Raw genomic sequence first — 24,411 nt, forward strand, 5'->3', positions numbered from 1 at the left:
AGATAAACACATTGTTGAAGTCGCAACACTCTAACATTGTCACTGTGCGCATAAGTGTTTTAACCCTATCCCTGTCCTAAGAGAGATAAACACATTGTTGAAGTTGCAACACCCTAACATTGTCACTGTGCGCGTAAGTGTTCTAACCCTTTCCCTGCCGTGAGAGATATAAACTCGTTGAAGTCGCAGCACCCTAACATTGTCACTGTGCGCATAAGTGTGAAACAGCCCCTCGACAGCAATTGAAAGCCTGCCCATGGCAATTTAAAAAAAAAGAGAGACTTTTGAAGGAAACAGATGACTGAAAGATTATTTTGCTGTATGAAGACATATTTTAAATTTACTAATGTTATATACTGGCAGATAACGTACATCAGACGTAAACATTTTGCCATCATTAAGGAGCTTTACTGATGGCACTTTTGTACTGTTGGTGATGTCCCTGACCTATTGCAATTTATATCAGCAATGACAATTGCGTCGGTGCTGTCGTTAAGTTCGAGCTCTGCATTAACAATTGTTATCCAGCAGAAAAAAGAAAAAAAAAGAGTTAAAATCTTGTCTCCTGTAGTTACCTTTGGTGTAATTTGCTGAGTTCAAGCCCTGCTTGACTTTCTTCACTCTTGCCTGTACCTGACGTGAGTTTGTTTTCTGCAGGAGATCGTGATAGGCAGTAACATGGACAAGATCTACCTGGTCATGGACTACGTTGAACACGATCTCAAGCGACTGATGGAGTCCATGAAAAGTCCATTTCTTGCAGGTAGGTCGTAGAGAATATTAGAAGAAGTTTGTTTTGTTTAACGACACCACTAGAGCACATTGATTTATTGATCATCGGCTATTGGATGTCAAACTTATGGTCATTTTGACACAGTCATAGAGATGAAACCCGCTACATTTTTCCATTAGTAGCAAGGGATCTTTTATATGCACCATCCCACAGACAGGATAGCACATACCACAGCCTTTGATATACCAGTCGTGGTACACTGGCTAGAGCAAGAAATAGCCCAATAGGTCCACCAATGGGGATCGATCCTAGACAGACCACGCATCAAGCGAACGCTTTACCACTGGGCTATGTCCCGCCCTAGAGAATATTAGACCATTAAATACCAGTTACCTTACAAAAAATTGTTTGAAAACTTGAAATCTAATGAGTGCAAGTGAGTAGTCAGTAAGTTGGATACATTTTTAACCCTTTGACGTGGAGAACGACATTTATGTCGCTTACAGCTTTACGGGCAAATCGACATCTGTGTCGTTTTAGCAGTGCTGTGAATCATACATGTTTTCAGACTGCATTGCATGCAAGTGCGTTTTTATCAGTGATTAATTTAACCAGAAATATAATTCTATTAATAAGAAAGGTAACTCTTACTGCGATAATTTGTTTTCTTTATGACACCCAGTTAATGTTACTAGGTAATGAAGTAAACAAACTGGCGGCATTCATGAAATATGCATTGGATTTGTTGGCTATTGTTTTTACAAAGCATTTGGTATAAACTGTACATAAATGTTTGTTTTTTTGTTTTTGTTTTTTTTAAACAATATTTATTCATTTAAAATAAATGAAATGGATCGGCAAACAGGCTGTAGGCCTATGTAAATGCCTCTCCACATGTTTTTAAATTCTACATTGTTAAATAATATGTCTATTTTTACTACTTTACAGTAACTGTTATTACTTTAGTTATTTTATGAATTAAAGTTATTTTATGAATTAAAGTTATTTTATTTTCAGTTTTTTTGTCAAATTAATTTTCCAGGGAAGTGTGGCTTAAAATATATCTCCCCTTCAAAGGGTTAACAATAACATGTGAGATAAGTGCTGTCGGTTTCTTAAAAAACAAGGTTATAAGAAATTTAAACATATTTATCACAGTGCATACATGTGTTTGCAGTTAACTCGTACATAATAGAATTCAGTTTGGTTTTAGGTTAATTTATAGATCACAGAGCAATCAATTTTGCTCATGTTAGTTTCATTAGATGGGATGGTATGGCTTTGGCATTTTGGGGCATCACTTTGGAGTAGTCAGTCAGATGTCTTTAAATAGATACCTCACGTATATATGTAATGACAAATATCTCGCATACTGTTTTCTCCAACGGGTGTGTAAGAGTTTGACTGTCTGAGATTCTAGACATGTAATACCTGTTTATCAACCAGTATGCTCTGATCAAGGTTTTTTTGTCACCAAAAATGCAGATTTTTCAGCAGCTAGGGAGAAAAGCTTAGTCCCTTTACTTTGTATATCTATGTTAATTTTTTCTAAATAAGATTTTAACCTTTGTTTCTGGGTAAGATAAAGGTATTAATGCATTTGTTAGAGCTGTGATTCAATATCCATAAACATGTAATGCAGCTCTGTGATACAGTGCTTGCATGACGAGCTGTGGGTCATAGGATCGATCTCGGGCAAGTTAGCCTCCCATCTTTTTGTAGCCATGTTATTTTGTTTCTAAATAAGATTTTACCTTGTGTTTCTAACTGAGGTAAAGGCATTACAGCTGCTATGATTCATTTCCATGGCAACTAGATGCAGTTCTGTGGTAGAATGAGGGGGTAGGATGTAGCCCAGTGTTAAAGCACTCGCTTGATGCATGGTTGGTCTAGGATCAATCCCCGTCGGTGGATTCTCACTCCAGCCATTGCACCACAACTGGTATATCAAAAGCCATTGTATGATCCTGTCTATGAGATGGTGCATATAAAAGATCTCTTGCTACAAATAGACCATATGCCAAAATTACCAAATGTTTCACATCCAATAGGCAATGATTAATAAATCAATGTGCTCTAGTACTATCAGTAAACGAAACTATGTTAGAATGCTCACTTGAGGCACAGTGGGTCTTAGGGATGATGTTAGACCAGCAGTTTTTATGTAGCTACGAGTGTATTTTAATTCTCAATACGATTTTAACTTGTGTTTCTAGGTGAGGTGAAGACGTTAGTACAGCAGCTGCTGAGAGCGGTTATTCATCTCCATGACAACTGGATTCTCCACCGTGATCTGAAGACATCCAACTTGTTACTGAGTCACCGCGGTATTCTTAAGGTAGGTGGGACAGAGGTAGATCAGTGGGTAGTAGAGCACTTGCTTGACGTGTGGATGGGTTTCTGGATCGATTGCTGTTAGTGGATTTGTCAGGGTTTTATCCCACGTGCCAAATATTGTCACAACGTAGCCCAATGGTAAAGCACTCACCTGATGCACAGTTAATCTGGGATCGATCCCTGTCAGTGGACCCATTGGGCTATTTCTCATGTTTAAAGACACCACTAGAACACATTGATTTACTAATCATCGGCTATTGGATGTCAAACATATGGCCATTTTGACACAGTCATAGAAAGGATACCTGCTACATTTTTTTCCATTAGTAGCAAGGGGTCTTTTATATGCCCCATCCCACAGACAGGATAGCACATACCACAGCCTTTTGATATACCAGTTGTGGTGCACTGGCTGGAACGAGAAATAGCCCAATGGGCCCACCGATGGGGATCGATCGTAAATCGACTTCACATCAGGTGTGCACTTTACCACTAGGCTACATCCTGCCCCATACAGGAAAGAGCCCTGTGAAAAATTCCTTGCTGCTTTATTGACAGGAGTAGGCTATGTTGCAGCAACAAATCTCCTGTCCGTCTGTCTGTCTCAGTGACGGAATCTAGCTAAATTGGTAGAGCACTTGGCTGAGATGCTTTGGTCACTGGATCAAATCAGGTTGACCCATTCATTTTCCTTCCCAACCAGTAGCCCACAACTGGTATAGCAAAGGCTGTGGTATGTGCTGTCCTCTATGCAAAAGTGCATATAAAAGATCCCTTGCTGTGATTTGTTGACATCCAGTGATTCATTAATCAGTTCTCTCTACTGGGTCATTAAAAATAAAACAAACTATCTCTTGATCTCGACTTTGTGTTAACATATCCATACGTTAGACATCAAAGAACCACAGTATAAAAATGTGCTGAGGTGTCGTTAAACAAACATTGCTTTCCCTTCAGCAGGTAATGTATTTGACAGTTCGACTGATCTACTTTGCAGGTTGGCGACTTTGGTCTGGCTCGGGAATACGGTTCCCCGCTGAAAAATTACACTCCAGTGGTGGTCACCTTGTGGTACAGAGCGCCAGAACTACTTCTAGGGGTGAAGGTACGAGATTTCTTATCTTATTGGTATTTATAGCAAGTATTTTAAATTACTATGCATGCTCTTGTTAGCAAATGTTGCCGAATGCTACGTCTTCCAGAATCAGTGGTTGGATGTGCTTCCCAGTGAAATACACGTATTGCAATCCAGATTTTAATCATTGTCTGCACACTATTAAAATTATTGAAATCCAATGAAAATATTTCAAATTTTGTTGCCACTTGCATGGACTAGGGTAAGTATCTTTTTTCATCAGCCGTAAAACCGTTAAATTTTCCTTTCTCCATCTCTTTCTCTTTTCCTCCTCTCTCATCTCTCTCTTGGTATCTTTTTTTTCTTCTTTCTGTAGCTCTCTTTCTTGCTGTCTCTCTTGTTCTTATTCTCGTTCACTCACTCCCATTCATTCTCTCACTCCCATTCTGTCGGGGCCTCTCTCTCTCTCTCTCTCTCTCTCTCTCTCTGTCTGTCTGTCTGTCTGTCTGTCTGTCTGTCTGTCTGTCTGTCTGTCTGTCTGTCTGTCTGTCTGTCTGTCTGTCTGTCTTGTTCTTGCTCTCGTTCTCACTCTCCTTCGTTTTCACGCACTCATTCTGTTGAGGTCTCTCCGTCTCTTGCTCTCTTTCTCTAGTTCTCTTGTTTTCTCTTTCTTTCTCTTTATCTCTTGCTGTCTCCATCTTTCTTCCCCCCCCCCCCCCCCCCCCCCAAACCCCAATGCACAAATAGCCATTTCTTAGACAGCAGGTAACTATAGTTTAAAAGGTGTCAATAAAATTCTTTCTCATTTTTGTTTTTAGCAATATTCGTGTCCAGTCGACATGTGGTCTGTCGGGTGTATATTTGCCGAGTTCCTCACCATGAAGGCTCTGTGGCCTGGCAAGTCGGAAATCGATCAGCTCAACAGAATATTTAAGGTAGGTCAACTTTTGTGATGAGGTTTTAGAAGTAGACTGACTTAATTTTCAAACTCCTCGATTAATTTTTAACAAAAACTGTGTCGGGTATATCTTTTGCTTATATCTTTTCACAATTTTTTTTTTAATAAATACATAAAATGATGTTCATATCTCAAAGGGTAAGAATTATTTTTATGTTTTTTTGTGTAAAATTGTGAGATAGAGGTATTACATTTGTGACAGCGGCAATGGCGTCAACTTTTGTGTTAAAAGTTTCGTTCTATGGTCAGTTTTTGTCAAAAACTTAAATTTACAAAATATGTAAATGCAGCATTTGACAAGGGTTTTTTCCACTAGCCGTCGGGCTAGTTAGTAGTTATTTACTAGCCCAACACTGAATATCACTAGCCATGGGAGTGGGGCTACCATAATCTAGAAGGCCTGGCTATCGATTAACACTGATGCGACTGTCGAGTCTGCATTAATCGGTAGGTGTGTGCCAAGCTTTAGGGTCAGCTAACTTAATATTAACCAAACAGTTAGTTTGTTTTGTTTAACGACACCGCTAGAGCACATTGATTTATTAACCATTGCCTTTTGGATGTCAAACATTTGGTAATTTTGACATATAGTCTTAAAAAGAAAACCCGCTACCTTTTTTCATTAGTAGAATAGGTTCTTTTATATACACCATCCCACAGTTACTTAGCTGAAAAGTAATTAACTGATTGATTTTTGTTTACAAGACATTTGGATATATTGTCCCTTGTTTTTGTTTTTTTACAAATAACATGATTGCATGCTTGCTCTCGTCTGCAGGATCTCGGCACCCCAAACAAGAAGATCTGGCCTGGAGTCGAGGACCTGCCCGTTATGAAGAAGTGCACGTTCACAGATTACTCGTACAACACGCTACGCAATCACTTCGGTTCCTATCTCACCGACACGGGATTCGACCTTCTAAACAAGTAAGTTTTATCTTACAACATGTTACGCAATCGCTTCGGTTCCTATATCTCACTGACATGGGATTCGACCTTCTAAATAAGTAAGTGTTATCTTACAACATGTTAGGCGATCACTTCGGTTCCTATATCTCACCGACACGGGATTCGACCTTCTAAACAAGTAAGTTTTATCTTACAACATGTTACGCAATCGCTTCGGTTCCTATATCTCACTGACACGGGATTCGACCTTCTAAATAAGTAAGTTTTATCTTACAACACGTTACATGATCGTTTCGGTTCTTACATCATGATATCGGGATTTGACCTTCTAAACAAGTAAGTTTTATCTTACAACACGTTACACAATTGCTTCGGTTTCTATATCTCACAGACACGGGATTCGACCTTCTAAATAAGTAAGTTTTATCTTACAACACGTTACGCGATCGTTTCGGTTCTTACATCATGATATCGGGATTTGACCTTCTAAACAAGTAAGTTTTATCTTACAACACGTTACACAATAGCTTCGGTTCCTATCTCACAGACACGGGATTCAACCTTCTAAACACGTAAGTTTTATCTTACAACACATTACACAATCGCTTCGGTTCTTACATCACGATATCGGGATTCGACCTTCTAAACAAGTAAGTTTTATCTAACAACACATTATGCAGTCGCTTTGGTTCCTATCTCACAGACACGGGATTCGACCTTCTAAACAAGTAAGTTTTATCTTACAACACATGCAATCGCTTCAGTTCCTACCTCACCAACACATGATTCGACCTTCTAAACAAATCAGTTAAAAAATTAATTATTTTTTTTATTTTTATTAAAAGGTATTTGCTTTTTGCTCAATGATAAATGTTTACCTCTATATCTCAGAAACTGTAATTTTGAGAAATTAAATCTCTTGCTTACCATAAAGATATTCAGTGTCACTAATAGTTGCACCGGCCTCGGTGGCATTGTGGCAGGCCATCGGTCTACAGGCTGGTAGGTACTGGGTTCGGATCCCAGTCGAGGCATGGGATTTTTAATCCATATACAGACTCCAAACCCTGAGTGAGTGCTCCGCAAGGCTCAATGGGTAGGTGTAAACCACTTGCACCGACCAGTGATCCATAACTGGTTCAACAAAGGCCATGGTTTGTGCTATCCTGCCTGTGGGATGGGCAAATAAAAGATCCCTTGTTGCCTGTCGTAAAAAGAGTAGCCTATGTGGCGACAGCGGGTTTCCTCTAAAAAAATCTGTGTGTTCCTTAACCATATGTCTGACGCCATATAACCGTAAATAAAATGTGTTGAGTGCGTCGTTAAATAAAACACTTTTTTCTTTCTTTCTAATAGTTGCATCCATACGATGTTCATCTCAATACATGTTAAAAACCCCCACCCTAAAACAATTCATTAAATTAAAAAAAGAAATTCTGTTTAACAAAATTCAGTTAAAATTCTAATTTCATTTTTATTTTTTTAATCTTTGTCACATGCAACTATAAACCAAGTTTCACTGATCTAGAACTTTTTGTTTTCCCCAGATTTTTAACGTATTGTCCTGAGCGACGAATCACAGCGGAGGATGCACTGAAACACGAGTACTTCAGGGAGGCTCCACTTCCCGTGGACCCGTCCATGTTTCCAACCTGGCCGGCCAAGAGCGAACAACAGCCCCGCAAACATCAAAGTTCACCAAAACCTCCGTCGGGTGGAAAAGCGTATGCTAAGTTACTGGTGAGGGCTTGCTGGTTATATTTGTAATTGTTGGAAAGTGACAGGGGTGGGTGGGACGTAGGCCAGTGGGAAAGCATATGCTAAGTTACTGGTGAGGGCTTGCTGGTTATATTTGTAATTGTTGGAAAGTAACAGGGGCGGGCGGGACGTAGGCCAGTAGGAAAGCGTATGCTAAGTTACTGGTGAGGGCTTGCTTGTTATATTTGTAATTGTTGGAAAGTGACAGGGGTGGGTGGGACGTAGCCCAGTAGGAAAGCGTATGCTAAGTTACTGGTGAGGGCTTGCTGGTTATATTTGTAATTGTTGGAAAGTGACAGGGGTGGGTGGGACGTAGCCCAGTAGGAAAGCGTATGCTAAGTTACTGGTGAGGGCTTGCTTGTTATATTTGTAATTGTTGGAAAGTGACAGGGGTGGGTGGGACGTAGCCCAGTAGGAAAGCGTATGCTAAGTTACTGGTGAGAGCTTGCTGGTTATATTTGTAATTGTTGGAAAGTGACAGGGATGAGACGTAGCCCAGTAGGAAAGCGTATGCTAAGTTACTGGTGAGAGCTTGCTGGTTATATTTGTAATTGTTGGAAAGTGACAGGAATGAGACGTAGCCCAGTAGGAAAGCGTATGCTAAGTTACTGGTGAGGGCTTGCTGGTTATATTTGTAATTGTTGGAAAGTGACAGGGATGAGACGTAACCCAGTAGGAAAGCGTATGCTAAGTTACTGGTGAGGGCTTGCTGGTTATATTTGTAATTGTTGGAAAGTAACAGGGGCGGGCGGGACGTAGGCCAGTAGGAAAGCGTATGCTAAGTTACTGGTGAGGGCTTGCTTGTTATATTTGTAATTGTTGGAAAGTAACAGGGGCGGGCGGGACGTAGGCCAGTAGGAAAGCGTATGCTAAGTTACTGGTGAGGGCTTGCTGGTTATATTTGTAATTGTTGGAAAGTGACAGGGATGAGACGTAGCCCAGTAGGAAAGCGTATGCTAAGTTACTGGTGAGAGCTTGCTGGTTATATTTGTAATTGTTGGAAAGTGACAGGGATGAGACGTAGCCCAGTAGGAAAGCGTATGCTAAGTTACTGGTGAGAGCTTGCTGGTTATATTTGTAATTGTTGGAAAGTGACAGGAATGAGACGTAGCCCAGTAGGAAAGCGTATGCTAAGTTACTGGTGAGGGCTTGCTGGTTATATTTGTAATTGTTGGAAAGTGACAGGGGCGGGCGGGATGTAGGCCAGTGGGAAAGCTTATGTTAAGTTACTGGTGAGGGCTTGCTTGTTATATTTGTAATTGTTGGAAAGTAACAGGGCTGTGATGTAGCTCAGTGGGAAAGCGTATGTTAAGTTACTGGTGAGGGCTTGCTGGTTATATTTGTAATTGTTGGAAAGTAACAGGGGCGGGCGGGACGTAGGCCAGTAGGAAAGCGTATGCTAAGTTACTGGTGAGGGCTTGCTTGTTATATTTGTAATTGTTGGAAAGTAACAGGGGCGGGCGGGACGTAGGCCAGTAGGAAAGCGTATGCTAAGTTACTGGTGAGGGCTTGCTGGTTATATTTGTAATTGTTGGAAAGTGACAGGGATGAGACGTAGCCCAGTAGGAAAGCGTATGCTAAGTTACTGGTGAGAGCTTGCTGGTTATATTTGTAATTGTTGGAAAGTGACAGGAATGAGACGTAGCCCAGTAGGAAAGCGTATGCTAAGTTACTGGTGAGGGCTTGCTGGTTATATTTGTAATTGTTGGAAAGTGACAGGGGCGGGCGGGATGTAGGCCAGTGGGAAAGCTTATGTTAAGTTACTGGTGAGGGCTTGCTTGTTATATTTGTAATTGTTGGAAAGTAACAGGGCTGTGATGTAGCTCAGTGGGAAAGCGTATGTTAAGTTACTGGTGAGGGCTTGCTGGTTATATTTGTAATTGTTGGAAAGTAACAGGGGCGGGCGGGACGTAGGCCAGTAGGAAAGCGTATGCTAAGTTACTGGTGAGGGCTTGCTGGTTATATTTGTAATTGTTGGAAAGTGACAGGGATGAGACGTAACCCAGTAGGAAAGCGTATGTTAAGTTACTGGTGAGGGCTTGCTGGTTATATTTGTAATTGTTGGAAAGTGACAGGGATGAGACGTAGCCCAGTAGGAAAGCGTATGTTAAGTTACTGGTGAGGGCTTGCTGGTTATATTTGTAATTGTTGGAAAGTGACAGGGATGAGACGTAGCCCAGTAGGAAAGCGTATGTTAAGTTACTGGTGAGGGCTTGCTGGTTATATTTGTAATTGTTGGAAAGTGACAGGGATGAGACGTAGCCCAGTAGGAAAGCGTATGTTAAGTTACTGGTGAGGGCTTGCTGGTTATATTTGTAATTGTTGGAAAGTGACAGGGATGAGACGTAGCCCAGTAGGAAAGCGTATGCTAAGTTACTGGTGAGGGCTTGCTGGTTATATTTGTAATTGTTGGAAAGTGACAGGGATGAGACGTAGCCCAGTAGGAAAGCGTATGTTAAGTTACTGGTGAGGGCTTGCTGGTTATATTTGTAATTGTTGGAAAGTAACAGGGATGAGACGTAGCCCAGTAGGAAAGCGTATGCTAAGTTACTGGTGAGAGCTTGCTGGTTATATTTGTAATTGTTGGAAAGTAACAGGGGCGGGCGGGACGTAGCCCAGTAGGAAAGCGTATGTTAAGTTACTGGTGAGGGCTTGCTGGTTATATTTGTAATTGTTGGAAAGTGACAGGGATGAGACGTAGCCCAGTAGGAAAGCGTATGCTAAGTTACTGGTGAGAGCTTGCTGGTTATATTTGTAATTGTTGGAAAGTGACAGGGATGAGACGTAGCCCAGTAGGAAAGCGTATGCTAAGTTACTGGTGAGGGCTTGCTGGTTATATTTGTAATTGTTGGAAAGTGACAGGGGCGGGCGGGACGTAGCCCAGTAGGAAAGCGTATGCTAAGTTACTGGTGAGGGCTTGCTGGTTATATTTGTAATTGTTGGAAAGTGACAGGGATGAGACGTAGCCCAGTAGGAAAGCGTATGCTAAGTTACTGGTGAGGGCTTGCTGGTTATATTTGTAATTGTTGGAAAGTAACAGGGATGAGACGTAGCCCAGCAGGAAAGCGTATGTTAAGTTACTGGTGAGGGCTTGCTGGTTATATTTGTAATTGTTGGAAAGTAACAGGGGCGGGCGGGACGTAGGCCAGTGGGAAAGCGTATGCTAAGTTACTGGTGAGGGCTTGCTGGTTATATTTGTAATTGTTGGAAAGTGACAGGGATGAGACGTAACCCAGTAGGAAAGCATATGTTAAGTTACTGGTGAGAGCTTGCTGGTTATATTTGTAATTGTTGGAAAGTAACAGGGATGAGACGTAGCCCAGCAGGAAAGCGTATGTTAAGTTACTGGTGAGGGCTTGCTGGTTATATTTGTAATTGTTGGAAAGTGACAGGGATGAGACGTAGCCCAGTAGGAAAGCGTATGCTAAGTTACTGGTGAGGGCTTGCTGGTTATATTTGTAATTGTTGGAAAGTGACAGGGATGAGACGTAGCCCAGTAGGAAAGCGTATGCTAAGTTACTGGTGAGGGCTTGCTGGTTATATTTGTAATTGTTGGAAAGTGACAGGGGTGGGTGGGACGTAGCCCAGTAGGAAAGCGTATGCTAAGTTACTGGTGAGAGCTTGCTGGTTATATTTGTAATTGTTGGAAAGTGACAGGGATGAGACGTAACCCAGTAGGAAAGCGTATGCTAAGTTACTGGTGAGAGCTTGCTGGTTATATTTGTAATTGTTGGAAAGTGACAGGGATGAGACGTAGCCCAGTAGGAAAGCGTATGCTAAGTTACTGGTGAGGGCTTGCTGGTTATATTTGTAATTGTTGGAAAGTAACAGGGGCGGGACGTAGCCCAGTAGGAAAGCGTATGCTAAGTTACTGGTGAGGGCTTGCTTGTTATATTTGTAATTGTTGGAAAGTGACAGGGGTGGGCGGGACGTAGCCCAGTAGGAAAGCGTATGCTAAGTTACTGGTGAGGGCTTGCTGGTTATATTTGTAATTGTTGGAAAGTGACAGGGATGAGACGTAGCCCAGTAGGAAAGCGTATGCTAAGTTACTGGTGAGGGCTTGCTGGTTATATTTGTAATTGTTGGAAAGTGACAGGGATGAGACGTAGCCCAGTAGGAAAGCGTATGCTAAGTTACTGGTGAGGGCTTGCTGGTTATATTTGTAATTGTTGGAAAGTAACAGGGATGAGACGTAGCCCAGTAGGAAAGCGTATGTTAAGTTACTGGTGAGGGCTTGCTGGTTATATTTGTAATTGTTGGAAAGTGACAGGGATGAGACGTAGCCCAGTAGGAAAGCGTATGCTAAGTTACTGGTGAGGGCTTGCTGGTTATATTTGTAATTGTTGGAAAGTAACAGGGATGAGACGTAGCCCAGTAGGAAAGCGTATGCTAAGTTACTGGTGAGGGCTTGCTGGTTATATTTGTAATTGTTGGAAAGTAACAGGGGCGGGCGGGACGTAGGCCAGTGGGAAAGCGTATGTTAAGTTACTGGTGAGGGCTTGCTTGTTATATTTGTAATTGTTGGAAAGTAATGGGGCTGTGATGTTGCTCAGTGGGAAAGCGTATGTTAAGTTACTGGTGAGGGCTTGCTGGTTATATTTGTAATTGTTGGAAAGTAACAGGGGTGGGGCGTAGCCCAATGGTAGAGTGCTCGCCTGATGTCTAGTCGGTCTAGGATCAATCCCCATCGATGTGCCCATTGGGCTATTTCTCATTCCAGACCGTGCACCACAACTCAAAGGCAATGGTATGTAGTTTGTAATTACCAGAAATGTTTTTTTTTGTGTGTGTGAATTTATCAATATACATGTACCTGTATATTACAGTAACAAAGAAAAGAAAAAAAAAAGAAGTATAAAATCACTTCACTAAGTACACTACGTAGTTTTATACAATTTGTGACTGTAGTACATTTATAAATTAACAAAAAAAGATATTGCTACACATAATGTCATAATTAGAAAATAACTAACAAGCTATGAGGAATTACGAGTTATCTGCCTCGAGTGCATGAATATAGTAAAACCAAGCCTCTGGCGAGGGTTTTACAACATTCATTTACGAGGGACAGATAATTTGTAAATCCTCATAGGCGAGTTGGTTATTCTCTTTATTACCCATTGTCACTTTTAACTGTTTTTTAATATGTCTATCAGCCATTAAGTCCTATAACCTTACGCTCCTTACATGACGTAATGTAAGTGTCGTCATGAAACATTTTCTTTTTACGGCCAAATATTTACAGTACATTTTTATTAGCAAACAATTATTTTTCTATATTGTTGGTGCTGCTGCTTATGAAATTATTCCACTGCATGTTTAGGAAACAAATGAGTCAAACTTTAACTGTACATTTCTATAGATCACTTAATGTGTGTGTAATCTTGACTTATGAATGAAAACATTAAATGAATGAAAGTGATAATCCAGCCTTAGCGAACAACCGACCAAACATCATAATTTTTAAGCCAGCCAATTGGTGGCTGCAGAGTTTGTTTTGTTTAACGACACCACTAGAGCACATTGATTTATTATCCTCGGCTATTGGATGTCAAACATTTGGTAATTTTGACATATAGTCTTAGAGAGGAAACCCGCTACATTTTTCCATTAGTAGCAAGGGATCTTTTATATGCATCATCCCATAGTTAACTAGCTAAAAATTAATTAACTGATTTCTGTTTACCAGAAATTTGGATATATTGTCCCTGTTTTTTTTAACAAAAAACATGATAGCACATACCACAGCCTTTCCCTATACCAGTCATGGTGCACTGGCTGGAACGAGAAATAACCCAATGGGCCCACCGACAGAGATTGATCCTAAACCGACCGCACATCAACCGAGTGCTTTACCACTGGGCTACGTCCTGTCCCCCGGTGGCTGTAGAAGCAATCTGCACACTGTGCAATCACCTAAAAATCTGCACACTGTGCATTCACCTAAAAATCTGCACACTGTGCAATTACCTAAAAATCTGCACACTCTACAATTACCTAAAATCATATTAGCCCTGATATTTGAGTCTATATGGGTAATAATACTCGTTTGTTTGTTTTTCAGGATGATGAAGAGTCGATAGGTTTCCACATGAGCAACGCTGTCAAAGGAGCTTCAGCTCAAGGTCCAGGATTCTCACTCAAGTTCTGATTGGCTGGAGTTTTTTGTAAAGTCGTGTTTTGATTTGATGGAATTTTTACTCAGTTTGTGATTGGTCAGGACTCTCAAGTTCTGATTGGCCAGGACTTGCACGGAAATTGTGATCAACCAGGATTTATACCATCACTCAAATTCTGATTTATCAGGATTGGCAGTCAAGTTCTGATTGGCTGGATTTTTTGTAAAATCATGTTTTGATTTGCTGGAATATTTACTCGGTTTCTGATTGGCCAGGATTTTCACTAAAATAGTGATTGACCAGGATTTCCACCATCACTCAAATTCTGATTAGCCAGGATTGGCACTCAAGTCCTGATTGGCTGGGGTTTTTTTTAAAAACTGAAGTTTTGATTGGCTGAGGATTGTTATTCAATCTCTGATTGACTTGAAAACTTTACTCTTGTTCTGATTTGACCAGGATTGTTTTTTCTACGAAATCTCATAATGGCCTGGTATTGACGCTCGAGTTTTGATTAGCTGTGCAGAAGTTGGACAGAAAATCTTGAGCTAATTACTCCAGTTCCCAATCATCCTTAAATCACCGGCCTTGGTTGTGTAATCAACTTTAAGGCTGTAGGGCTTCTAAAATGTTTATAAAATCCACTAGCCATGGGATCAGTGATTTAAAAAATTTACTAGCCACAATTAAAAATTCACTAGTCCTACTTTAATTTTAAGTTAATACAATTTTACCAAATACTAATATTAATCAGATATGTCACCTAAAGAGAGAAATAGAACTTAAAAGCTCTAACACTTGGTGCAGGATATATATATATATATTTACAAAACAGACTGCAGTATTTGACCTTTTTCACTAGCCGTCGGGCATTGTAATTGTAGTTATTTACTAGCCCCACATTGAATATCACTAGCCATGGGAGTGGGGCTACCATAATCTAGAAGCCCTGCCTAATTACTCTAGTTCCCAGTCATCCTTAAATCACCGACCTTGGTTGTGTAATCAACTTTAAGGTCATATCTCAATGACGATATAACCACGATTCATGGTTCAAACTCGGTGTAAAAAACAATCAGCTGAACTTTGTATTTCACGCTAACTGGATGATTTTTCACATAAAATAATCATTTCTGACATGATCAGTGCTTTAATTGTAAACCAAGTCACAGTCACAGGGTTCGACAAATCCACGGCTAGTGAATTTGTGGTCTGGGCTAATGGAAATGATCAGCTTTAATGGTATAATACATCTAGGGCTCTATGGCTAGTGACTTTCTCAAACATTTGTCGAAAACTGATAGTTTAGAGTTTAAGCCACAGGCATTTCAACCACCGATGAGAAATCAGGATCCTGACTTGTTGATTGCATATTTCGCATTCCAGTACCAGCAGCAACGCAGAGTGTTAATGACTCGGTAGGGAAATACAGCAACATCTCACTATCTGTTAGTGATGTTCTGATGATAGAAAATTGATAAGTTTTCGATCTAGGAATGTGATGATCGATTATGAAATTATGGTTGATTGCATATTTCTCATTCCAGTACCAGCAACAACTCAGAGTGCTAATGACTTGGTAGGGAAATACAGCAACGTATCTATTAGTGGTGTTCTGAAATTATAATCGATTTCTGCTGGAAATGTTAACTGTAATTATTTGTGGAGTTTAGATAATGAAATATACTGAGTTGAATTAAAAACTTCACAACCGTTTCATCTTGGCTAATTAGATTAGAAAATATGACAGAAGAATGTGTTAAATAAGGTATTTTTTTTATTGTATGACTTCCAAAGAAAGAATAGGAATAAATGTCCAGTGAAAAATCTGTTCGATGCACCCACAGCATTCGTCAAAACCACAAACAGTCAAAAAGGTAATTCACAAGCAGGGTTGTCTGATGAAATCACAGGTTCAGTAGCTTGCATGCCCTCCATGTGTACCCACAACTGTAAGGCAATGCCTCCTCATTGACTGGCTGATGCATTGAAAGTCTGCATTAGGGATACAGCGCCATTGTTCCACTAATGAGGCACCAAGTTCTTGCAAAGTCTGTGGAGGGTTCCTGAGAGTTTGCAGGTGTCTTCCCAGCACATCCCAGACATGCTCGATGGGATTCAGGTCGGGCGACATTGAAGGCCAATCCATGACATTGATGCCCACGTTCCTCAGGTAATCCTTTGTCAAGATGGCCGTGTTGGGTCTGGCATTGTCATGCTGAAAGATCACGCCTGGACCATGAGCTGCCATGAAGGGCACAAATTCCTGGGCCAGCACCTGGTTGCGGTATGCAGCAGCGTTGTGGTTGCCACGGATGACAAGAAGTTGAGAACAGCCATTTCCACAGAACGCACCCCAAACCATTAGACTTCCGCCTCTGAATCTGTCAACTTCACTGACACAAGACTGAGTATGACGTTCACCACATTGTCTCCAAACTCTCTGCCTGCCATCGGCAAATCGCAGTGTGAATCTTGATTCATTGCTAAACACGACTCTATTCCATTCCCACCGAGTCCAAACCAAGTGGTGTTGTGCCCACAGTTGACGTTGATGAAATTAGTTCAAAATTGGTCCAACATATGGGTGCCGTGAGCGGTTCGCAGCTGATTTCGGATCGTTTGCGCGGACACCCGACATTTGAAAAGTTCATTACTGGTTGCTACATAGCTGTCATGAAACGGTTGTGGAGGTGACATAACACAATATGACGGGTCTTGTTCCCCTGGAAAATACATTTAAAACAACATTCTTGCAGAGGGAAGATGGGGTGTGTGTTCGACACCCCAAACCCCTGCACACGTGCCTTATAACTGATATTAAATGAGCATTTAAAATTTGTTACATGTAAAAGGTAAACATGACAATACATGTAAGCACATAGTCCTAATGATTCAAATTCTGTTTTTAAGTTTGTATACATTCAAACCGATTGCGTAATCGAAAAATTGATCGGTTGGTGCAAACCTGTTATAATGATAATAAAAACTGCAACCCATTCTCAAGACGGCTAATAATTGAGCATTAACCTCTATGTAAGATGGATTATCATGATAGAGGTGTTTGCCTAGGACAGTGTTCTATAACTGTAACTGTATATCAGTGATAGAAATAAGCAGAGTCTCGGGGCACAATATTTCATGAGAACCGTTGTTCTGTTCGCATGTCAGTTACGCAACTTTATAATCACAAATCGGTTACGTGGTCAACAATGACATTTTAAAATTAAAAGTACCATATATCAGTAATGAAAGTGAAAATCAGTTTGTTTTTAAATACATTTGAACCACCAATGTAAAACAGAACCGTAGTTCAAGTGTTTTAGGATGATACAGTAAGTCTTAACTCATTGGTTACGAGAATTATATTCACGTAACCGAACAATCGGTTACCTAAGTAAAACTCACATGAACTGACTTCCGGTTACCTAAGATTTTGAAATATTGTCCCCTAAATCTTTTACCAGTCCACTGGACAAGTGCATCTAGAAATCTACTTGTTTTCATTTGTCTAAATAAGTTTTAAGTTTTTTTTCAAGTGCAAGGACAATGCTTTTGATTGATTAAAATGAAACTGCATTGAAAATTTTTACTTGTCCATTGAACAACCACGAAAGTACATTTTTCTTGTCCGAGCAGATTTTCTCTTGCCAGGACAAACGGATAAGTGCTTATTTCGAACACTATATATAAATATGTAAATAAATAACAAAATGAAATTGTTAGATCAATAAAATTTCAAAATATTATATTGGATTTCACACTTCATCTCATCCACTCACATAGTTAGAACATTGAGCAGAGTGATTAATCGCTCCTCTAACTTAGATTATGGGGAGCCATTTAAGATATTACCATACTGATACTGTATAAATTCATAGGTTAAGGGGAGCTAAAAGTTACCCTCCTTGAACTAGTCTCAGGGGAGTGATGGGGAGAGAGAGTGATGGCTCCCCTTAAACGGCGATGTCTGTAAAAGAAGTATAACTACTAAGATTTTACTTACTAAGCAGTTGGTAGTATACAATGGCGTAGCCATCATAAGGCAGACGAGGCGCTTGCCTCGTCTGGAATTTCCCCAGATTTATTTTATTTTTCCCATGACACTGATATTTATTTTACAGGTCTGGGTTTGCCTTGGTTTTTTTCCTTTGGCTACGCCCCAGGTATGTCTGAATTTGTAGTTTGAAACTCGGGAGGGGGTGGGGGGGGGGGGGATTAATCCTATCATTCCCATACACATACTTCTCATTTGGTACTACTACTAGTTTTTAAACACTACAACATATGTTTTCACTATTAGAGCCATATTTTATTGTTTGGATTATCCATTTCCGTACATCCGAAATATTTTTTATTCTCTTAGTGTTTCTAATACCACGAAATGCATTCTTCATATTTTTAAAAACGCACGTGCGTCTCAGAAGTAACGGTTATGGAGAACTAGTCTCTCTCTCTCTCTCTCTCTCTCTCTCTCTCTCTCTCTCTCTCTCTCTCTCTCTCTCTCTCTCTCTCTCTCTCTCTCCCTCCCTCTCTCCCTCCCTCTCTCTCTCCCTCCCTCCCTCCCTCTCTCTCTCTCTCTCTCTCTCTCTCTCTCTCTCTCTCTCTCTCTCTCTCTCTCTCTCTCTCTCTCTCGTGGCGTTAAGTATTCTAGAGAGAGTGTGCAAAAAGCAATATCTACAGTTTAAAAAAAACCCAAAAATAATAATTCCGACATGCACAGTATATTTGGTGAGGTGGGGTGGGGACACAGCCTCTAGTGGGGTGGGGGCGCACAAGAGCATTGTCTCTAGTAGTGGTGCACAAGCCAGTTTTTATCAGTGTTACAAAAACTGTTAACCCCACCCCATATGTTTGAAAACATGTCAAGTTTTCTAACGATGGAAGGAAGGAAGATATTTTAGTTACAGTCTGTCCAATCATCCCCAACAATTGTTTTTTGTTAATAATTTCAGTTTGGTTTGACGTAAGAAGAAAAATAAAAGTGTTGTGTAAATAACACAAAATTACTATTTTTGTGTACAGGTTACAAAATAATCTGCTGAGAAATAAATAATTTGTGGTAATTTTATAATATGAAAAGGCGTTCCCTGTGGACGGATTATAGGTTATATGGCGTCGGACACATGGTTAAGGACCATAATGATGATGAGAGAAGAAACGCGTTGCTACCACGCAATGGACTATTCTTTCCAGTTAGCAGCAGGGGTTCTGTTATATGCACCATTCCTCATACAAGAAAGTACCTAGCACGAGTACTCTGACGGCAGGAGAGCTAGACGGACATTTGGATGTAGCTGGTGGCTCTCTTAACAATCTATATTAATTCTGCACAATTGCCGCCTACCTAACGGTAGTCAAAGAATCCCGCTACAATACAACAACAATCCTATATTTGACATTAAATACCTTTACATCGAGTTCCTTGATTCAACAGAATTCACATATTAATCACTAATGCACATACTACACGAAGAAACCCCTGTCCTAGGTAAGAGGGTTACTAGTCCGGAAGGACGTAGTGAGTGTGGTGAAGAAACCCTCTGACGGTAAAAGGGCTACTAGTCCGGAGGGAGGTAGTGAGTGTGGTGAAGAAACCCTCTGACGGTAAGAGGGCTACAAGTCCGGAGGGACGTAGTGAGTGTGGTGAAGAAACCCTCTGACGGTAAGAGGGCTACTAGTTCTGAGGAACGTAGTGAGTGTGGTGAAGAAACCCTCTGACGGTAAGAGAGCTACTAGTCAGGAGGGAGGTAGTGAGTGTGGTGAAGAAACCCTCTGACGGTGAGAGGGCTACTAGTCCGGAGTGACGTAGTGAGTGTGGTGAAGAAACCCTCTGACGGTAAGAGGGTTACTAGTCCGGAGGGACGTAGTGAGTGTGGTGAAGAAATCCTCTGACGGTGAGAGAGCTACTAGTCCGGAGGGACGTAGTAAGTGGTGAAGAAAAGTATTGACTTAACGTGCTCCATGCACTAGAGAGTTACCAGCTGCCCAAATGTCCGTCTAGCTCTCTTACCGTCCGAGTACTCGGGCTACAACCATGACCTTTGTTATACAACTGGCTGGAATGGGAAATAACCCAATGAACCTACCGACGGGCATCGATCTTGGAGCAGACTGGGATGCATATTCAAACCTGAATGTGCACCGACAAAGGGAAGATTAAATACAAATAATTACTAAAATCGGTAAAGAATGACTAGTGGGGGGAGGAGGGTGTCGGTACACTCTCGTATTAGGTTTTTGAACTAAATTATCTTACATAGGGATCGTTCAACAATTACTACGTAACGCCTTAGGGCGTATGGTTAACATTGGACGCGAGAGTGCAGGAGTAATCATCAGTTTGTATGAAACGTATATATTCAAAACCATTTTGTTATTTGTAGTCATAAATTAAATACAGACAGACAGACATGGCAACATTTTCTATAACAGTTGATGCATATAATACCGAAGTAATACAACGGGAAATTACAGTAGCAATGTTTTTTTCTTTGACAAACGAATGGGATCCCAAAGACATGATAGGACATATCACGGCCTTTGTTATGTTACACCAGTTGCGTAGCACTGGCTGGAACGAGAAATAACCTTATGGGTCCACCGATTGGGATCGACCCTAGACCGACCGCGTATTAAGCTAACGCTTTAACACTGGGCTTATTCCCGCCCCTTGCCCCACACATTGGAGGGCCTAGGTTTTAGTCTAACTGTCGCTCGGCCCCGTTCCACGAAGCGATCGTAGCACTAAGATCATCTTAAGTGCATTAGGTAGTTATGCATTTAAGGTGATCTTACAGTTAAGATCGCTTCGTGGAACGTGACCCTGTGCTCCCTTCCATGATCTTAGTGCTAAGAAGGAAGGAAGGAAGGAAAATGTTTTATTTAACGACACACTCAACACATTTTATTTACGGTTATATGGCGTCGGATATATGGTTAAGGACCACACAGATATTGAGAGAGGAAACCCGCTGTCGCCACTTCATGGGCTACTCTTAGCTGACTTTGCAAAAGAGGCCCGGGACTTCCGCCTATACTAAAAATAGTAAGGTGAATCACCTTGGACGCTTTCGGTTTCTGTGTCCCTGTTGTTAGCTGACTGAAAGAAGACTGCACGATTTCTCGGGTAAATATTAACATTTTGTTTGATTTTTCTTTATAACGGCGTATGAATATGTGGTATTCCGGGTAATGCACCCCAGAAATATCTACACGTTCAAATTTGCAGAAGAAAATGTCCAGGTTTGTTAGCCACTGGTAGTTGGTAAGTTGAATCTCTCCTAGTATAGCCTTCACGTATAAACCACATATAGTTCATGTCTACATAGAAATTTGCTTTTAAACCAGGGATTTAGGGGTAGGGTGGGGTGAGTTACACACAGTGTGTACATACACTGTTTTTATTTAACTTGAATTTTTATACCGATGTTGACCATCACTTTAGTTTTGTTTGACACCCAATAGCCGATGTATTTTTCGTGCTGGGGTGTCGTTAAACATTCATTCGTTTATTCATTCATTCATTCATTCACAATGTGTACATGTGTGTGTGTGTGTGTGTGTGTGTGTGTGTGTGTGTGTGTGTGTGTGTGTGTGCTTTAAAAGTGCTATTTTTCTTTAGCTGGAAACGAGTAAAGACTTGTGCCTTGCTTCGTTTATTTTTGAGACGGGATGTAGCCCAGTGGTAAAGCGCTCGCTTGATTCGCGGTCGGTCTAGGATCGATCCCCGTCAGTGGACCCATTGGGTTATTTCTCGTTCCAGCCAGTGCATCACGACTGGTACATCAAAGGCCATTATATGTGCTGTCCTGTCTGTGGGATGGTGCATATAAAAGATCCCTTGCTACTAATGGAAACATGTAGCGGGTTTCCTCTCTATGACTGTCAAAATTAGAATATGTTTAACATGCCATTGCCGATGATTAATAAATCAATATGCCCTAGTGGTGTCATTAAACAAAACAAACAAATTTTCTTCATTTATTTTTGCCCCACCCCCCCCCCCCCCCCCCCCCCCCACCCCCCAGTATGCGCCGTCGCACATACACAATAGAGTGAGCACTATCGATAACACCGTTGCTCTGTCGTGATTATGTTACGGTCTTCACTGTCATGTAAAATAAACACAAAATATAAAGCGCTGTAAAAAATATAATTGCACTTACTGGTAGTACTCCACCAAATAGCATCTCGGCTGAGTCAAAGTTCGAAGTGACCCGAACTTTTAATGGAGGAGTTAAAGGCGTGAGTCCTGCCATTGGTGATAAATGTGACAGTGGTTGCTTGCACCAAGTACAGTTTTATTTAGGTAATAAATGCATGCAATTTTATTTTGTGCAGTACCAGTGTGTCAGGCACTACCATTTTGTGCGGAATTGACGGGGCTTGTAACAACATCCTGTTATCTCGAAAATGAGCCATGAAAGGTGCCATTTAACTCAGTCACTACTTTGGGTGAGGTATTGTAGTATTCATATCTATGGTTCATATTTTGGTTGATACGTTGTGTATAGTAGTTTTAGGCCAATATCTTAACACTGTCACCAATGGGATTTTAATTGGTATAGTCCAACCTACTCATGTAACGTTCAGTGACTAATCTAGGTCGAACGATAGTTTGGGTAGAGCTATTTTTCCTCTCAATACCCTCCCCTCCCTCCGCCTGGTTGGTTTTAATTACTTTAAAAACCTATAACACTAAATTGCCCTGGAACTTCGTCTTTAGCACCTTTATTTCAAAATATTTCAGACTGATCATGCCCTTGAACCCTTCCTCCCCCATCTCGCTCTCTTCGGCACTATAACTTGTCCTTTTCTCAATTTTGTGATTTTGTGGAATCCTCTTGCAAAGACCTGGACCCACCCCTTCCACTCTAATGAAGCCAGTATCATACTTACAAGTGCCATATTTGGCTATTTTTACATTTTTATTTTGTTATAAATAATTACCAATTAGTTTTTTGTTGAAGAATACCACTAGAGCACATTGATTTATTAATCATCGTGTATTGGATTTGACATATTTTCTTAGAGAGGAAACCCGCTACATTTTTCAATTAGTAGTAAGGGATCTATTACATGCACCATCCCACAGACAAGAAAACAACAACCTTTGATATACCAGTCGTGGTACACTGGCTGGAACGAGAAATAGCCCAATGGGCCCATCGTCGGGGATCGATCCTAGATACCTGCTACCTTCCTATTATTTTTCAAGGTAGTTCCCTTTGAGGTTCACACACGTCCTTCGGGCTCGCTTTGACGTACTTGCAGATGCTAGATCTTAATCCCCGGTCACACTGTCAAGGATCAAGGGTTAACCACGGATACGATCCGGCATCAGTCGTGACAATCCGTTGTGGTCCGTACTAAACCTTACTTATTTTTAGTGATCCGTAGCGATCCGTAGCGACCCGTAGCTCTCCCCGTTGTCAACTAACCCCAATCATTAATAATCCTTGGTTTATCCGTCAAAAACCGTAGTTAAACCGTGGTGCATCCGTAGGGGACAGTGCCTTAGGCTTTGTATTGGTGCTTTTAGAACATCTCTTGTAGAGAACTTATACGTTGATGCATACGAAACTTGTTTGGGTGCTAGGCGTGCAAAGCTTTCTCTGCAGTATGCTACCAAGATTAAATCATTACCGAAACATCCTAGACATACAGCGGTGTTTGATAATAAATATATGAAGTTGTTTGATGCAAAGCCAAATGCTATTCGTACATTTGGTCTTCGAATGAAGTGTTTGGTTTTTTTGTGGTCGATTTCCAACATTTGGAACACTTTGGAAACTCCTTTATATTTTGTTTGACCATCTTGGTGTATTACACTACCTAAAATTGTAATTGATCTTGCGCATCTGAAGAAAGGTCGTACGGATGCTATTGTAAACAGAGAGAGAGAGAGAGAGAGAGAGAGAGAGAGAGAGAGAGAGAGAGAGAGAGAGAGAGAGAGAGTGAGAGAGTGTACTACTTGAGTGGCGACTTTTTTAAAACAACGTATTGGGTTTTTTCCCCAGGTGATTTTGAAAAAACAACCAAAACAACTTTCTCTGTTCCGAGTGATGCTGTTCAAAGCAAGATGGCGACAGGTCTCCGGGTGATAAGGGGTCCTGACTTGTCGTCTGGAAGTAAAGATGGCGGAGAGGGGCATGTCGGGACGGTGGTGTCCTACGGAACGGACCAAACGGCTGAAATTATCTGGGATAATGGAAACCAAACAATCTCGAGAATAGGGAAAGACGACAAGTTTGACCTGAGGGTGTTGGACAACGCTACAGTTGGTGAGGTCTTGCACTGATAACAAATATTAAAGTTGCATACTCGTTATTTAAAGCTGCAATGTCGCTTTGTTTTTTTTTGTATTAAAGGTTGCGTCATGAAAACGTGCATTTTAAAACAGGTTTGATGATCTATATGTATATGTAGGATATCAATAACTTAGGAGTCTATAATTGGTTACTAAAGAGTTATTCCACTGACTACCATGCGTTAAACTGTATGTCAACTGGACGAGAGC

General features: G+C 40.9%; 2 protein-coding genes across 2 annotated transcripts in view; both read left to right on the forward strand.

Annotated features, from left to right (window-relative positions):
• Nucleotides 1-15,602, forward strand: part of LOC121389999 (cyclin-dependent kinase 11B-like) — a 44,809-nt gene extending 29,207 nt beyond the window's left edge. The window contains exons 10-16 of the mRNA XM_041521692.1: nt 658-763; nt 2,950-3,071; nt 4,068-4,175; nt 4,964-5,080; nt 5,882-6,030; nt 7,560-7,752; nt 13,835-15,602. Of these exons, the coding sequence (XP_041377626.1) occupies nt 658-763; nt 2,950-3,071; nt 4,068-4,175; nt 4,964-5,080; nt 5,882-6,030; nt 7,560-7,752; nt 13,835-13,921 (882 nt within the window). The 3' untranslated portion in view covers nt 13,922-15,602. The remainder of the gene's footprint in view (nt 1-657; nt 764-2,949; nt 3,072-4,067; nt 4,176-4,963; nt 5,081-5,881; nt 6,031-7,559; nt 7,753-13,834) is intronic.
• Nucleotides 15,603-20,992: 5,390 nt separating this feature from the next.
• LOC121390754 (E3 ubiquitin-protein ligase MIB2-like) overlaps nt 20,993-24,411 on the forward strand; it is a 36,759-nt gene continuing 33,340 nt past the window's right edge. Inside the window, exons 1-2 of the mRNA XM_041522660.1 lie at nt 20,993-21,018; nt 23,912-24,175. Of these exons, the coding sequence (XP_041378594.1) occupies nt 23,974-24,175 (202 nt within the window). The 5' untranslated portion in view covers nt 20,993-21,018; nt 23,912-23,973. The remainder of the gene's footprint in view (nt 21,019-23,911; nt 24,176-24,411) is intronic.

This window comes from Gigantopelta aegis, chromosome 15 (assembly GCF_016097555.1).
Source record: "Gigantopelta aegis isolate Gae_Host chromosome 15, Gae_host_genome, whole genome shotgun sequence".
NCBI classification, from domain to species: domain Eukaryota; kingdom Metazoa; phylum Mollusca; class Gastropoda; order Neomphalida; family Peltospiridae; genus Gigantopelta; species Gigantopelta aegis.